Source organism: Gymnoscopelus braueri, assembly GCF_963280865.1.
Source record: "Gymnoscopelus braueri genome assembly, chromosome: 20".
Lineage (NCBI taxonomy): Eukaryota > Metazoa > Chordata > Actinopteri > Myctophiformes > Myctophidae > Gymnoscopelus > Gymnoscopelus braueri.
In genome coordinates, this window is record NC_137622.1 from 24,407,893 (window position 1) to 24,425,234 (window position 17,342).

Below are 17,342 nucleotides of genomic sequence, written 5' to 3' on the forward strand. Positions count from 1 at the left end.
AGCTTGCCAAAAGAAATGACCCCCCTGTGTTTTTCTGTAAATATCCTTTTATTGGCTGCTCCTAGTATTTATGATTTCTTATATAGTAATGTATCGCGTTATACGTCTTGATGAATTGAATACATAGGACCACGATGGAAACAAGCGCTATCCTTTTAGCAGCATTGTATAACTGTACCTCTGTACTTTTTTACAAACTGTTAATAAAGAATTCAATCGATCAATCAATCACACCAGTTGAGATCTACAGAGATTAAATATATTTCTGACAGTCAGAATCACAGATGACTCCAAGTAATTCATCACTTCACAGTGAGCAATTAAAAGTTGAGGAAAGTCTAATTGTCAGTGACAAGAAACACTGTTCGACAGGCATATACATGAAATATGCCTGGAAAGATTTATACAAAGTCACACATGAAAACATTATGGTAGCTAACATGGGTCAGTCTGATTAAAAACTCAGGTGAAGAAAGTCATCTTGCCCTGGTAACTTTTCAAACTGATAGCTCGTTTTGCTTCTGTTATGAAATGTTATCATATCCCAACAGAAAGAACTCTGCAACTCACAGCGCATGACACACAGAATACAATAACCAGATTTTGTGAAACGATCAGCAGTAACACTAACAGACATTTTCGATGGGTCGGTCTTAAAACCACTCACAACAGACATTAGCTCATTTGACAGAAAATAGCATGTCCACCATTTTGGAGGTTATCTCGACTCAATGGACTGTACATCATATATTATTGTATATCACAAAACTATGTACCCTATAATTTATCATAAGACGTGTGGCAATACATTCAATGTAAATGTCCTTTCAAACAACCAATAAAATGTGCCTTGGCTATTCAATAACAGAAATTCCATCATTCAGGGACATAGCAAAAATTGTTTGGAGCAGACTGCAAGGAAATAAATAAACAAAGCAAACAAACAATAAAATTAAGTTGCTCCCCAAACCAGTGAGACCAGAGAAATTGCATATTTATAAAAAACAAAAAATGTAAAACAAAATGGACTGCCTCAATTTCTCCCTCTATATAGGCCTATATCTATTGAGGTGCTAAAAAATCAAGTTCTGTCTACAAGGTGTATGTACAAATTGTGCATCTCTGCTAAATATATAATATAGTTTCCCTGACAGTAACAATCAGCTTTCTAAAGATTTACTGACATAATGTGTGTTATTAATTCAGTTTCTTTAATCTATCAAATATAACATACCCTTTGCTTTGCAAACACTTAAGCAATGGAAAAGAGTTGAGCAATACATGACGGTGGACTATAGGGAAAATCATCTGAGGGCATTGTTCCATTGGTGTGAGGAAAAAAAAAACTCCATAAAAGATTGTCACTCCTTTACTCTGGGGTTGACATTGCAAGACAAAAACAAGTTATCCTAACAACACAAAGCATTAAACGAGACCAACTTCCAGAAATAGGATCTCACTGGGTTGTGTACTTGTGTTCAATGGTGTAAAGTAACTACGTACATTTACTCAAGTACTGTACATAAGTACAATTTTGAGGTATTTTTACTTTACTGGGGTATTTCCCCAATTTTCAATACTTTTACCCATTACATCTCAGAGGCAAATATTCTACTTTTACTCCACCACAATTATTTGAAAAATTTAGTTACTAGTTACTTTACAGATATAAATTATAATATTATAAAACATTCATTAACCAGTTAAGCCCTATTTTTATACATAGGCTATTTGAAAATAGCCACTATCTTCTATTTTCAAATATTTAACTTTTGGTACTTTAAGTATATTTTGATGCCAATACTTTTGCACTTTTACTCGAGTTACATTTTGAACACAGGCCTTTTACTTGTAACAGAGTATTTCTACGCTGTGGTATTGCTACTTTTACTAAGGTAAAATATCTGAGCACTTCTTCTACCACTGCTTGTGTTCATGAAGAAGCCTGTCAACTTTTGACATGCCCTACAAGCACAGATAGAGTACAGGAAGCAGACAATATGGAAGGATGAATCTGTGACTACTAAGCATATCTCACCCTCATAACTCCCCCCTCTTCCCCCGCGAAAGAGACAAAATAACACATTTAACTTTTAGATCGTTGGTTCTCAAAGTGGGGTCCGGGGACCCCCAGGGGTCCTTGAGGGAGTTCCAGGGGGTCCCCAGCTAAATGATAGATTAGGCACCAAATGGACCCTTATGGGTCTGTAACTCTGAGAGTGTACAAATGGAACCAAATGGACCCGTCAGGGTCTGTAGCCCTAATGCATGTCAAACTAGGGGTCCTTGAAATTAAAATGGTTGAGAATCACTGCTAGAGCCGTAAAAAAATCTTCTCTTATTGGGGTCCCTGACTTATCTTTTCAAATGGGGGTCCGTGGGCAAATAAGTGTCAATGTGGGGGTCCTTGACATGAAAAAGTTTGAGAACCACTGTGTTAGATGACAAAACGCTGCTCCGTGTTGCCAACAAAACATACATACATACATACACGTTCACAAGCGTGCACATACACAAACATGAGCTAATTAACTACAATACAATGTGTATTGTAGTTAACCTAGCGCCCTAGCTGCTAACTAGCTTAGCCGAGGAAAGTGGGCTATAGTTTGTTTTGTGTCATTTTCAACAGGGCGACACTTCTTCCATCAACTGCTTCAGAGTTGGAACGTCGTACATCGTCTTGTACCATGTGTTGAATGTTTAAAGACGTTGTATTCTAACGTAAATCCCATGTTTTCCGGCTAACTTCAGCCCTCCTCTCTCCCACCATTCCACAAACTTTTACAATCACTTTCTTTTTCAGCTAAAAATCAGGGTCAAATAAAAGGCGTTGTAATAATGTGTGCTCGCGCGAGTGTTTCGTGGCGACACCTTTTTTATTTTCTCCAGTTTGAAAACGTAAATTTTTTTTTTATCGAACGACACGCTCGTGCGGCCAGGAATTAAATTGTCTTCTGTAACGTTATGCTTAATTTATGTATACATTCCGTCGTACGGCCGTACGGCGCAACGGGAAAGAAAACAGATCTGCAAGCTCAGAGCGCGTTGCAATCGCGACGAACTGTGAGCTTGAAAAGCTGCGCTTCTTCGGCGTACTGTCGAGAAGCCTGTCGAGCCTCCAACGTAGCTTCTACAGTGATGATGGATCTCAGTTTGAAAGCTCATTTTCCCAATAGATACGCGGGGTCCATAAGTTAACTACGTACCGCCAGGAATGCAGGGAAGCCGGCTCTTGATCCGTGTTCCCCTCGGTGTGTTTTTAGATTGTGGAGCATTAGAGCATTTTGTGCTTTAGTCAAGCTGGTTCTTTTCTAGTGTGTTTTCCGCTGCTCTCTCTGCCCTCCTCTCTCTCTCTCCTCGTCGGTATTCCCAGCCAGGCCATGTCCCAGTCAGTCCCAGTGTTGCCAGATTTTGCGAGAGAAACAAGCAAACTGGTCTAGGAGAACATGCCCAAATGAAGCACTTTATGAGCACTTTAAACCTACAGTATATGCATCTGCTATTAAATATATATATATGTATATATATATTGCAATAATATATTTTAAACATTCTAACAACACTCTAATGCACCTGGCCTGGCACAAAAGAGAATTTGAGATTTGAGAACCACTGGATTAAATAATTTTAAAAAATGTGGTGGTAAGCCTAAATAAGCAACTACACCTTAGAAACAAGCCCCTAAAAACGTAACCCGGCAAGTAACCAATATTTACAAGCTACTTTACAGAAAAACAAGCCCAAAGTCACTTATAATAAGCGGACATGGCAACCGTGGTCAGTCCCGCAGACAAGCGGAGGAGTGCATAATATCCCTCCGCATCAAAAGACAATTTGGTAGCTTTTACTCGCTTTGGTGTTGAAATACAAGCATGGATCTTGTGACGTTTGCTGGTCAAAATGTTGATATATATGCCAACTATTTTGTAAACCGTTAAAATAACAACAGCTGTGTTCTACAAAGGAAAAAAAAGGCCTACTTTTCAAAACACGACTGTCAAAAGAACTAACTTATTCCCCCCCACCACACAAATATTCAGATTCCTGTAAACAGTAGATAGATTCGTGATTAAACATTGATAAGTATGTTGTTGTTTTCTCCAGACATTTTTAACGTTTCGAGGTATAATAATAACAAAGTTGGGAGTTCTCACAGGTTGTGCTGCGGCTCGGGAACGTCACACACAAGTTGTTGGCTCCACACTGTCTGGACCGTTGCGGCGTTGTTGTGTTATAGTAGTGTTGTCCGTTGTTCCAAAAGCTTCATTATTGGACATCCATGTCGTTCATGTTGTATCAAACACAAGTTATAAGACCTCAGCGACATGATCCATTCGTCATTCAGCGACGATACGGTCCATCTAGTCCAGTGGTTCTCAACCTGTGGGTCGGGACCCCCAGGGGTGATTTTTTTTTTGGGGGGGGGGGGGGGGGGGGGGGGTCCCCAGATGACAGTGAAGTGGCCTGAAAAGGTTGAGAACCACTGTCCAGCAGGATCGCGTGAATGTACAGGTTCTTCCATCGATCTTTAGTTTCCATGTGAAAAGCCAGTGTGTGTCGCTGGGATTGAACCACTAGTGGGCAACCGACCTTCAGATTTAGAGGAAAGAGTGCATCCGTTTCATGTTTCTTTCAGCTATCAGTGTGCATTGCTTCTGAGTTGGCCTACCTCATTTTGTCATTAAAGTTTTTGGTTGTTGTTCTATCATATAAAGTTTATAAAGACTAATAAGATGTGACATCCGAATGCCCCCAATACTGACAATGCAGTATATTATTTACAATAATCTTTTGAAATATCCAGAGAAAAAAAATCTGTTTATATTTGTAGAGAAGCTTTAAAAAAAAAAAAAAATAGTCCCAAATATACTGAACTGCATACTGAAATCATTCACCAAGCTTGGTGTGTAAGACGTCGTCGAGGGCAAATATACTGAACTGCATACTGAAATCATTCACCAAGCTTGGTGTGTAAGACTTCAGTAATTGTTCACCTGTAGCACATATTTATTCATTTGCTGATAAGACAAAAATACATGTAAATTCTAGAAATCACAATTCAGTTTTGTATTAATGAAAAGACACTCAAAACAAGACAATTTGTATTTGGTCAAGGCTTAAAAAAGTAGCCTAGGAACAATGTATGTATATGCAAGTATAGTGCTATGGTATTTTATACAAAATAAGTTATTTTACAACTAAATTTGTGTCCTTTGTCAGTACTAGCATGGGTGGCCCCAGTAGTTCACAGGATAATTTTATGTCATGCAATATACTGTCGCCTACACCAAAGTGATATATCACACAGGTAGTGTCAACATTTCTCAGCAGCATACCATGGAAGTTTGTGTTTTGAAGGAAAATTAAGAAAGTAGTACCATCTATGGATCACCAAAGCAAGATGTCGATTTAAATGAACCTGTACTTAAGTATGTACACTAAAGCAATGAAAACCTTTTCCAAAGTGAAATATCAGTTGATGACATTAATGCAGATGACAAGTAGTACTGTAGCTTCGTGTGAGCAACGTATAGCCAGTTCACTTAAAGTAATGTGATGTTTCATCTAAAAGGATTAGATGAAACACATAGCGGGACGAATTCAGACTTATTTAATGGAACATTAAACATTTTGATCCATGATGAACCCAACCTAATAAATCCACCATTCATTGATGCATCGTCTCGTTTTGTATCAATTAAAGAAGTCTGAATTTGGCTCAGTGTATATATTCTATTCGACTACACTACACCTTGCACTGAACCCAGCACCCACTGTCACTAAACACCATATTATGTTAGAATCTAGATTATACATACAGTATATCTATTACATTATATCATACATATGGCAGAGATACCCAAGACAAACATTTTATTCCATCTCAGGGTCATTTTGACAAGGAATGTAGAGTTTGTTTTTAGAACTAAATTGTGATTGACCAGAAATCATAAAAATCACTGCAAAAATCTGTGAAAAGACAATTCAAAATCATAAGGTACACTCCATTTTGACTTAACATGCTATGAAACAGTGATGGAATCTTTTTGTAAAATAACACAGGAATCCTCTTGAGTCCAACAGTAATGCACAAGTTAGATTTCAGAAAGTCAGATCGATGCCTTTCTTCTCATTGGCATCTTAACAATGCAAGAGAAACTGTTGAGGTTTTCAATAAATATCCTCTAGAGCTCTGAATACATTGGCATTCTATTCGAAATCCACACATTCAAATGCAACGGAATCTGCACCCATTTGGGTCACTCGTGTTAATACAGTACAGTATGGTACAGTGAAAACAGCAGATCCCTTGGTATAGAAGCATTAGATCCAGCATTACTAGTTCACATACAATATAAACAAAATATACAGTATATGATGCAAAAGTACCATGTCACTAAATATGGTGAAAAGTCTTGGATTTGTCTTTTATTTAAATTCTTGCCATAAACAGTACACATTTGTCCAGAGTCACAGCGATGTTTTTGTTGAGCAATACATTTCTCATTACAGTTTTGGTCAGGGCTGGAATGATGTTAATGGTGATATAAAAGTCATAACAAAATTGTGTTCACAGAGAAAAAGCAGAACTGGAAAGTACATAGAATGATTTTTGTCTAGTTCTAGCGAATATGTCTGCAATGCTTCAGTGCAAATGAGATGCACGTGATGGAGACGGCTTTAAAATGTATGTAATGTAGTTTACCTCAATATTTGTAATTTGCGGGGGAGTCTGGGTGGCACCATGGAGACTGGAGTTAGATTCCTCCACAGTGCCTCCGGCTTGGCCCAGGCGCTCCAATGAATACAATTGGCCATGTTTGTGGGTGGAAAGCCGGCAGGGGAGTGTGTTCTCTAACGCTGCAATAGAGAGATTCCTACAGGTTGGTCGGGGTGCCTGTTCTGCAGGGACTGGGAGAGATAGCATTAACTTTCTTCTTTTTCGGATGGGTTGATCCGAAGAAATTTCGGAGGTCCAAAGTTTTTTCTACTGCCTCAGAACTCAGTTCAGAGTTCTGAGTGCGCCAGACCCTGTCCACTCAGTAATCTGCCCATATAGCTCAATGAAAGTGCCTATAGCAACACCGTGGCTAACTCCGTTAACTCGAGCCACTGAAGCAGTGTACAGCCAGCGCTGGAACCGGTGCTTTTACTACCTGGATATCTTATAATCTATCTCTCCGTGATGTGCTGTGGAAAATTTGTCACAGAGGTTTTGCCATTTCCCGCGACAGGTTGGTTTAAGCATGGTCACTCAGAGAGGGATTACAGAGGTGTTTGTACCTCCTACACCAGAGGTTGGCTGGTGAGTCATGAGCACCTCCTAACCTCCTGAGCCCAATGCCTCTTCAAAACTATTGCTTGGGCAGAATGCGGAAACAAAATATATCAAGCACAAACCCACCTTGAACGTCTGACCAATCACACATCTCAGAGGTGCAAGTACGCCACAACGTTGTTCTGACAGGCACTGACGAAGTTCTGAATGTCGTCATTTTGGAGTTATTGCCTACCCTGTCGGTTCAAGTATGCAGTGAGCTTTAAACCCTCCTGGTGAAACGCCTCTCTGTCGGGTAAAAAGAAGCGGCTGTGACTCCATGTGTATCGGAGAAGACACATGGACGCCTACACTCTCCCCAGACCAACAGTAGGGGTTTGCAGTAACAGGGACTACTGTACACATACATATGTGGGTAAATGGCAATGACTAAATTGGGAGAGAGAAAAAAAACGACGTTGATCTAGGAAAAAAAAATCATTTGTAATTTGTTTTATTTGTTAGAAAGTTAAAGGAAAGGAGGACAGGGAATGTCATGGCAAGAAAAGAAAAAAAAGAGCAGAGAGATAGTGCAAGAAGATATGCATGTGCCGTGCATGCAATGCCCTTAAGCCTAATTTATATGTTGCATGTCGCTTGTTGAAAGTAACTGATTTCCAAGCTAACAACACGACACATTGGGCTTTAAACAAATCAACATAAAGACACAAAAGGAAACACAGCAGCTATTATGATTAACTTATTTAATGTACATTTGTAATGTACATATGTAAATTTACATGATAACTTAAAAACAAAATAACGATCTTACTCCTCTCTTCACCTTCTGAACAGTGCTCTCAGTTATTATGATAGAGATCACGTATAACTATACAAATTTAAATGGTCCTGCTAAAATTAAATCGAAATAATTAATTTAATGCGACATAAATCAAGTTAATTTATGTAATGTATATTTGACCAATGACTGCAGGACATGATGGCCAATCAGCCATTTCCAAAACCTAGTACATTGCACTGTTTATAGCATCTTCATGCTTACGTGATAGAAAATCAATTTTGAACTAGCCTTGCAAATGGTGAATTGTTTATAAGCATTGTTTATAACCTGGATGTTTTGCATTGCAGCAATTACTACTGGCATTTAGGAAGCTAAAACGGCAAACTGATCAATTTAAGTTGCCATCTGTAAAATGGTAGGTTAGTTTAGCAAATAAAGGCACTGAAAAAAAGGACTTATCTCTGTCAAAATGTCACTACATTGCTGTGTCTGTAGTGTAACACACAATACTCATATTCACACAGTACCAGACTCCCAAAGCAATGAAAACATTTCTGTTGGATGAGGCAAAAAGCTGGTGGGCTTTGATATGAAGAGGGCACTAGGTCATGGATTCTTTGGTACCAGACACTATCTGTCTTGGGTGTCCAACCTGAGGCCACTGTCCACCGCCTCTTCGGAGGGTGTGTCAAGGACAGGATTGACGAAGCCCTCAAACTCGGAGTCTGCATTGTCCTCCATGTGGGTACTTACAAAGTCATTCTCCCACTCCAGTGCGTTTGAGTCCTCAGAGGCTGAGGGTGGACCGCTGGTCATCTGTTTGCTGCCAGGCCTCAGGGCTGCTCGCAGGATGTCCTCCTCTGTGCGAGACCTTTCCCATGGCGGAGCTGCTCGGTTCATTCCTAAAAGAGGGGCATGGTTGAGGACAGTCAATTTTAAAACCTAAAATACATGAGGCGAGAAATGCGTTTGTGTGTAAAGCAATGTCATTAGGAATACGTTTTTAAGCAACAAGAGACCCCTGTTCCGCTGGCTCCTTTTAGAGCTTGTGATTTTATCTGTACGTGGGATGCATGCAAAGGGCTTATGCATATGAGATACATATTTTAATGTGCATTGTGCAATGTGTACAGATGGTCTGCCATGCCTCCTTGTCCCTGTCAATGTGCGGCACGATGGGGGGGTGGGGGGGGGGGGGTCAGAAAATGGCATTGGATTGTAAATAACCCCAGCCTTCATGGTGGATTGCCTGAGAGAGAACTTATCACACTTCTCCTTTTTGAGGTTGTCATCTCCTTCCACCTTTTATTTGTTTTGAATATTGATCCTTTCCTGGCTGTGCATATGAATTTATCTCCACCAGGAGATCATGTTTTCAACCCTGTCTGTGTGTCTCTCTGTAGCTAATCTTGTATACTACTAGGCCAATCAGTGTCATACATTAGGCAATGCATGCACCAAAACTAGCCTAATACGAGCATGCTGGATTTTCAAATAGCATGTTTTGGGTGATTTGACCGGGACATCCCTAAGCTCCACTATTGAGAATAAATGTTATTTTGTAAATAAAAAAATAACTAATGCGGTGGTTGTATTTAGTCTCTGAGTAAGTGATGCAGTCACACCATTTGGCCCTTTTATGGTTTCAACTGAGGCTTCAACATAATCGTTGTTTTCCAACGATTCTGTACATTCTTTTTGCTTTAATTTTACGGTTTCCAACAAGCATTTTCTGATCAAAGGAAAACAAGGTTGCTTCAGTTATTTTCATTAGCTGCATTGGTTATAAGTTTAAAACTGAATCATGTGTTCTTAGGACAAATGTTTGGGAGGGCGCTGCCCAGCATTTATTGGATTGATGGTGTCATGGCTGACATCATTGGTCCAAACCAAGTGGAGGGGTTTCTTTCCTCTAGTCTAAAGTAAAGTAAGTAAGCCATGTGGCCCATAGGGCAGGAGCCCATCTCCTGTTTCTGTAGCGTAAGGCGGCTTGATATACAAGTACATCCCCCAGCCATGATGTACAAGTACTACACCCTGGACATGACGCTAGTATGTCACAGGAACTTTCACCCAATAATCCAACCCTTGATGCTGAATGTCTAGCAGGGAGGTATATTGGGTCCCATTTTTAAATTAATGACATTTGAATGTCAAACATTCCGTTTATATATACACCCCTGACTGAGTAGCTGCAGATCAGTGATAGGTTCTTTGAGTGTTATTCATAAAGCCTGTATCTGCCCAAGCTATAAAAAAAAACAGGCTGAATCAGTCCAGGTGTGAATTGAACAGGCGCAGTTGGGTTATGATCTTAAGGGGGAGAGGTGCTGTTACAAAGAACATGTGCTTTGTTTATTAGAATTGCAATATAAGCATTTCCACAGTCTCCCTGCTAGCTATGACCACTACTGGTTGACAAGTGGTACTGCCTGAAGGAAAATCTTCAGCACTTGTGTGGGAGACCCAGGTTCGAATCTCCGGTAGGACATGAAAGATACAGAGTGCAGTTTTAAATGTCATGCGTGTGTGTTTGTTCAGAGACACAGTCTCTTATCTCTCCACACATGCACACACACACAGGTCTGATCTCGCTTTCCTGAGACAATGCTGGCATGCTCCGACACTGTTTTAGACATACTGCAGCTGTGTACATCTCATCCTACATGCCATTACTTTTCAGTTTCAGGTACAATCTTGTCAACTTGTGAAGCCATAATATCAATGCTATCACAGTGCTTACTTAAGCCAAGTGCTCATAAAGCAACTGTAAGTAAATAGCCTTGGGAACCAATGGTCATCATATGACCCATAGGTCAGGAGTCTATCTCCTGTTTCCGTAGTGCGAGACAGCTTGATGTACAAGTATACCCCCTGGACATGATGCTAGTATGTTGCAGGGCTTACCCCCCAATCCAACCCTTGAAAAGCAACTGTGGGGAAACACAAACTAACAAGACACTTACATTTCAAATCGCAACCATTGATTGACTGGTGATGCATACATAATTGAAACAAGGAATGAACAATCACACACATAGATTACACAGAACATTGAATGACAGTGACCTCTTCTTAATCACATTGGAGCTGGGGAGGGTCGCGTACACATATTGCAATGTATTATGCAGGGTTCCAACTAGCAGAGACAAAGCAACAGGCTAAAAGTCATACTACAGACTGATGCCTGACACTTGTCGCTGTGTGACAGGCATGATGTGCTACCAAACAATGTTGAGCTGGCTTCAACCTTTTGCAGCACTCCAATGATGCAGTGAAGTATCAATCAATATCTTGTTTCTTTCCCACCATTTCCACTCCCCTTCTCTCTCCCTAGTCCCCTCAATTCCTGCTCCATTACATAAAAGGAAGAAAAACGAATTATTGCTATTATCCAGGCAGTTCCCTGTGCCATTTAAATCATAATACAGTTTTCATTTAGGCAGTGTAAGTAACACTTCAACAGCGAATCTGCAGCTGGTCACGATTAGTAATTTTGTAGCTTTTGTTGACGCTAGTGTAAGCTAACATTACATCATGTTTGTCCTAGTAATGATAACATGACACACTACTTTTTGAAGTGTTCACTGTCCAAATATTTGTCTCCATATAGCCTGTATACTCTGGTTGCACTGTAATGATATAATGACAGTCCTTTATTATAACCCTTCCCCCTTTGCCTCATGCCTTTTCATACTCGCTCACAACTCCAAAAGTAAAACATTGTCATCACATGCCGCAGACAGACAGAAAGATGGAGGAAGGTAGGGCAGGCTTCCTGGCGTTTTTATGCCCCCTTTTTTTAAATCACTTTTGCCCTGAATCTTGTCACTCTCACGTCTGAAAATAAGCTTGGTATGATCATATTTCAAAGACTTAGACATGGGTTACAAAAAAGTTGAAAGGGTTGGGTGACACTCAAGGAGAGCAGTAGAATCAACAACGTAGTTAGGAAACTCAGAAACCTTTCCCTGAGTAAGAGAAACAACCCACCTTCTTCATCCTCCCACTCTAGATCTAGTGAGGTTCCATCATCGTTGGTGGAGCGGGTCTTTGTGTTGAAGTCCCAGCTGCTCTCTGTGTTGGGAGTGACCACGTTTGTCTCAGATGACAGCCCTGATAATAGTAATTTACTTTATTTGTATTGCACTTTTGAAAAGAAGTCATTTACATGCAATAAAACAGTGATAAAAGTTACAGAATCAATCAGCTTATTTAAAACAATTGACGTTTTTCAACTGTTGTACATTCTCATGGTGTCATTTGCAAATCTTAATACCGGGTAGACAGTCAAAAAGGTTGAATAATGATATTAACATCATTATTGCATCTAGTAATCAATCAAGCCTCTGTGGCTCACTCACTGTTACTCCTGAAGGCTTCTGATTGGGCTTTCACATTCTGAAGGTAGACATCAAAATCTTCTCCACGAGGTTGTCTGGGAAACAGGTTACCACATCATACCATGAGAATTAACACGGAATGAACAAACCTATTGCTCCATTCAGCATGTATTGTCATAGACTGGGTGGGCAAAAAGAATTGCAAGTAAAGTAGAAGTATCCAAACATTCAGCATATTCTAGCTTGGTAGCTTGAATAAAATATCCAAGTAGCTTTTATGATAACTACTGCCTGATCATTTTTAGTAATAATGGTTTGCTCATATTTGTAAATACCGTTTGCTTCGACAACTAAATATAGATATTTTGAAAACGTTTCAGTTTTTGCTTCAGGTTTTGCTTTTCAGTTTACAGTATGCTCAGCTCAAATGCAACAAGCATTTGCAGTATTGATGTCAATTAAGGCTTTACATGGTGCAAGTCAGGAGATTTCTAGCTGACACTCAACAATTCAATATGAAACCATAAAACAATATCCAGAGGTGTCGTTTGAAACTTCTGTGAAAACGTACTTGTTTTGTTGACTTTCACTGCCAGCAATACCATCTGCTTTGCCCCTGGTCCTTTGGGTGACAAGCCGCTGTGAAGAAGAAAAACGTCATTCAAATCAGAGAACGAAAAATGCATCAATTTCTAAAACTAACACCATTCAGATCTTTATTCTTTATTCTATGTCAGGGTAGTGAGACAGGAAACCAAGAGCAGAGAAAGAGACATGCAAGAGAAGGAGGCAGGGGTCAGATTCAAACTTGGGTCCTCACGCTCACAAGGAGCACTAACTGGCTGAGCCACCAGGCACCCCATATGAAGGCTTTTTGACAACATGTAAGCAAATGTGCTCAGCAAAACAAAGCAGTGAGCGGGAGAGAAGCAGTGGAAAGCAGGATGGAAAACAACAGACAATAATTGTCCTCATCCTCTACCATCAAATAGAGATGAACGATACTGCATAGTAGTGATGCATAAAGCTTAAAGCATAAATACATTCTTTTGGGACTGAAAAAATAAAAACAACAGACAGTGAAACAATAAACAAAGCTAATAATGCAGACAACCTGGCATCACAGTAGCTAATACACTTTATTTCCACATTGGGGGAAAAAAATGCAAATAACATTTTGGGTTAGATGGGTTGAGGCTGAATCAGAATCAAGTGGAATTTAAGCATTTTGTATTTCCCTATTGTGTCACTGGTCACACGGTGAGCAACAAAGGCCATGGGTTTTAGTCTAGAGACCAGGGTCCAATGTAGAAAGGAACAAATAAGTGCTACTTTGTTTAAAAGAGGCTTCTAAAAAATGTGCTTATTTTGAAACAAGCATACAAGTCATGATAAAAACAGTTTATTTTGGGCTCAATGGAATATTAGGGATTTAAAAGTAAAAAAAAGAAAGGGAAAAAAGATTGATGTACCCATTTAAGACAGAATATGCTAGACTGGTCTGAGGATGTGAGGACTTTGGATAGACTGAGCAGAGGACAAGTGAGTTAGAGCTAAGCCCGTCACAATTATTACATAATCGCAATTATTTTGCATCATCGTCATAATCGTTTTCATGTTGAAAAATGTTCATACATTTGTCAAACATACAAAGTATTAAGTGATTAAATACGCCACTCATTTCTTTGTAAATTTAAGTAATCTGCCCTGTGGAATTTTTGTTTACAAAGCCTAAAAGCCAAATTGAATTTTTATTTTTATGTTCCAATGTTCAATGACAAATACACAATTAAAGAGTTAATCGCAATTATTTGTATGACAATTAATCATCAAGTACAATGTCATGACTGTGACAAGCCTAGTTAGAGCAGCTGTTTTAGTCAAGCAGTAGGTTGGATGGGTTGGCCTATCAGTGCTGCCTCACCTCCTCCTTCAACCTTTGCTCACGTGCCAACCTGGCCGCTTCACGCTGGGCGGCATTTCTAGCCTCCTCTTCTATCCTCAACTTCTCCTCTTGTGCCTCTAACTGAGCAGAAATAACAAAACAAATACAAAACAAAAATAGAAACATAAATATTAAGAAACTGAAAGAAACAATGCTGCAAACAAAAAAAAAGTAATTAAAAAAGGCAAAATAGGCCCAACAAAAGAAAATTATGGGGACTAATTTCTCATGATACTTAATCTAATTACATGGCTTTCAGAATTCATGCATTGAATCATACAGAGAGAAACATTCAAGCCAACTCAGTGGTAGTTCAAACTTTTTGTGCCCAAGGTACACCAATGGGCAAGTCATAATTTCAAGGCACTCCTGTATTTACAGCAAAAATGGTGTATCTACAAGCTCATTGTGAGCTTGTAGATCTGCCGTTTTTACTTTTTTGTCTAAAAACCTTTTTGTCGAAAAACACATTTGCATCGGTTTGTGAGTGCACACAAAGTATGTTTATATTACATTATAAAATTATTCATAACTTTATGGTTGTATATATTGCTAGATAATAATCTGTGGTTGTCATAAAATTCCAAGGAACTGCTGGACATGAGTCACGGCACATCTTTTGGGAACCACTGAGCTAACTAATAGTTTATATGCTTGAGCTCCCAGCTACAGTAGTACACTCTTTTATTGTGCATGGTTACCTCTGCTTGTATCTTCTGGTCTATCAAGACTTGCTCGTCTGTAATTGCAGCATAACGTTGTTCTCTGAGGTTCTTGAGCTCATCTTCACTGATTGGTCTATCAAAATAATAAAATACGTTACTCAAAAAAAGACAGGTTCATCAGTCCCATCTTGTGAATTGTTCTGTCAAACATTGGCCATGATGATACATCTACAGAAATGCCACACATATAAATGTTCACAATTTACACACCTTGGACAGGGCTGAGGACTCTCAGCCTGAAATGAAACAAAATGCAAGTTTTTCAGTTATCAATAAATATATTATAAAATATGTTATTACTGCTGTGTCTTTTGATTGATATGCCATTACTGTAGGTATTCAACCTCTCTGACAGTATTCAGACGTTATTCTCTGATATACGGACTTTCAGACTTACCTCATCGCTTTCTACAAGGTTTTCAAACTGCAAGGTCAAAGAGAAATTAATTAGTTAAATGAAATGATCCACGACTACAAAAAGGAAATTGCTAAAATAATAATAATAATTAGGATTCCTACCTCAATAGTATAATGTTCTCCAGTGGTGCTGCTTCTAAAATATTTTGACCTGTACAATAAATGATCAAATATGAAGACAGTCACAATGATATAAAAGGAACTTTTCAAAACCTTTCACTTTTCGACACTACGGTAACTCCAAATTAAAATAATAAAGTGTACCATTATTATGTCGATAGAAAATCTAATCAAATAAAATGCAGCTCACATATGTAACGGTAAATAAGTATTATTAGGCTGGTAATAGGCCAATTAGGGTGGTAGGGTGATATTGGACATTGCACATACTCCTACAGACTGGGGCGGCCCCTGTAAGCAGGGAGTGTTGTGCGGGAGGAGTACGACAAAGGCCCTAGTGTTCTCCCGGTGGGGGCTCCTCACTGGCAGGTGAGTCAGTAGGATACAACAGCAGTGACAACAACAAAGAAATGTGTGTGTGGGGAGGAATTAATTGGCATAATGACTTATTTGGGGAGAAAAAAGGGGTAAAAAAATATTGGCTACTCTAAATAAAATTAAAATAAAAGGCCTATTTACACAGCCAACCTTTAATAATAGTAATTTTAACTGAAGTGCAGACTGCAAATGATAAATTGAAATGAAACCTAAACTCCTCATGATCAAATATCAAGATTAAGACTACAGACGTAATAGACTTATTGCCACATAGACAAGATAATATTGAACAATCCAAGCAAGGTCAACCTGCCTGCTGTACAAATAGCTTTAAGAAGCCTTTGGTGCTTGTGTGTCTACTGCACTGTAGCCTACTGCATGTCAATACGGGTGGGGCCTTGATTTCCTTGATGCTGAATGCAGGGCATCATCTGTCTCTCTCTCTCTCTTCAGCTTGTATTTGGGCATCATCTGCCCCCTCCCCTCATCAAGGGTGGGGGGGGGGGCAGATGATGCCCAAATGCAAGCTCACGTCACCTAAGGGAAGTAGGGGGAAATGCCACGGCCACCCCTCTGGTGACATAGCTATTCTTAATGAGCTGGCCCCAGCTAGCACATAAGCTTTCGTTAATAGCCTATCTACAAGCTCACAACGAGAGCTTGTAGATCAGCTTTTTTCCCTCCTCTCTCGGCTAGCGACACGTCGTCGCGCCACAACAACTAAGTATAAGTTAAGCAGTAGCTTACACGGAGGCAGCAACTGGAGAAGATGCTGCTTGTTGCAGACAGGCTGCTAGCTGAGCTCACCTTACCAAGCTAATAATGATCTGTTTCACTCACCCGCCTCCTCTCTGGATCCTGTTGACTTCTCTTCTAAACAACCCAGCACAGAATGCCCAGCAATTACCCATCGCATTGTCAAATAGCAGTATCTAGCTGCCTGGGCCAGCTATCTTAGGGGAGCCTAATGTTGGTTGTAATGTAGGGTTTTAAGGGTAGTTGTTGTTGTTAACATCTCTCCACAAGTCTAAAGAATTACAGTCCTCTTGTCTTACTTCCTCGTTTCTTTTCTTCTTCTTCTATGCTTGGGTGAATGTACTTATATACTGCCCCCTACTGACAATGAGTTCTTTACCCTTCCCAAGCGAACTTACTGTACTTTCAACATACAGTGTACTGTACTGTACTGTACTGTACTGTAGTGGTTCTCAACCTGTGGGTCTGGACCCGGGGTCCCCCGGGAACAGTGAAGTGACAATTTAACTTTTAAGACCCACATTTTATTAATACCTAAAAGAAAATAAATAAGACCATATGATTACAGCACCAAAGTAATCAACAAACTATACTA

General features: G+C 39.6%; 1 protein-coding gene across 2 annotated transcripts; it reads right to left on the reverse strand.

Annotated features, from left to right (window-relative positions):
• Nucleotides 1-5,486: 5,486 nt before the first annotated feature.
• On the reverse strand, nucleotides 5,487-17,047 carry ap1ar (adaptor related protein complex 1 associated regulatory protein). 2 transcript variants are annotated; one of them, XM_080415957.1, is made up of 10 exons: nucleotides 16,832-17,047; nucleotides 15,596-15,644; nucleotides 15,474-15,500; nucleotides 15,287-15,312; nucleotides 15,053-15,149; nucleotides 14,331-14,432; nucleotides 12,978-13,045; nucleotides 12,428-12,501; nucleotides 12,057-12,179; nucleotides 5,493-8,965 (listed from the first exon to the last, which is right to left on the reverse strand). In XM_080415957.1, exons 1-10 carry the CDS (start codon nucleotides 16,900-16,902, stop codon nucleotides 8,694-8,696), a joined length of 909 nt encoding a protein of 302 aa, XP_080272083.1. In that variant the 5' UTR covers nucleotides 16,903-17,047; the 3' UTR covers nucleotides 5,493-8,693. The 2 variants fall into 2 exon arrangements, with proteins under 2 accessions (XP_080272084.1, XP_080272083.1); XM_080415958.1 differs by lacking the exon at nucleotides 14,331-14,432 and having other exon boundaries at nucleotides 5,487-8,965.
• Nucleotides 17,048-17,342: the final 295 nt, after the last annotated feature.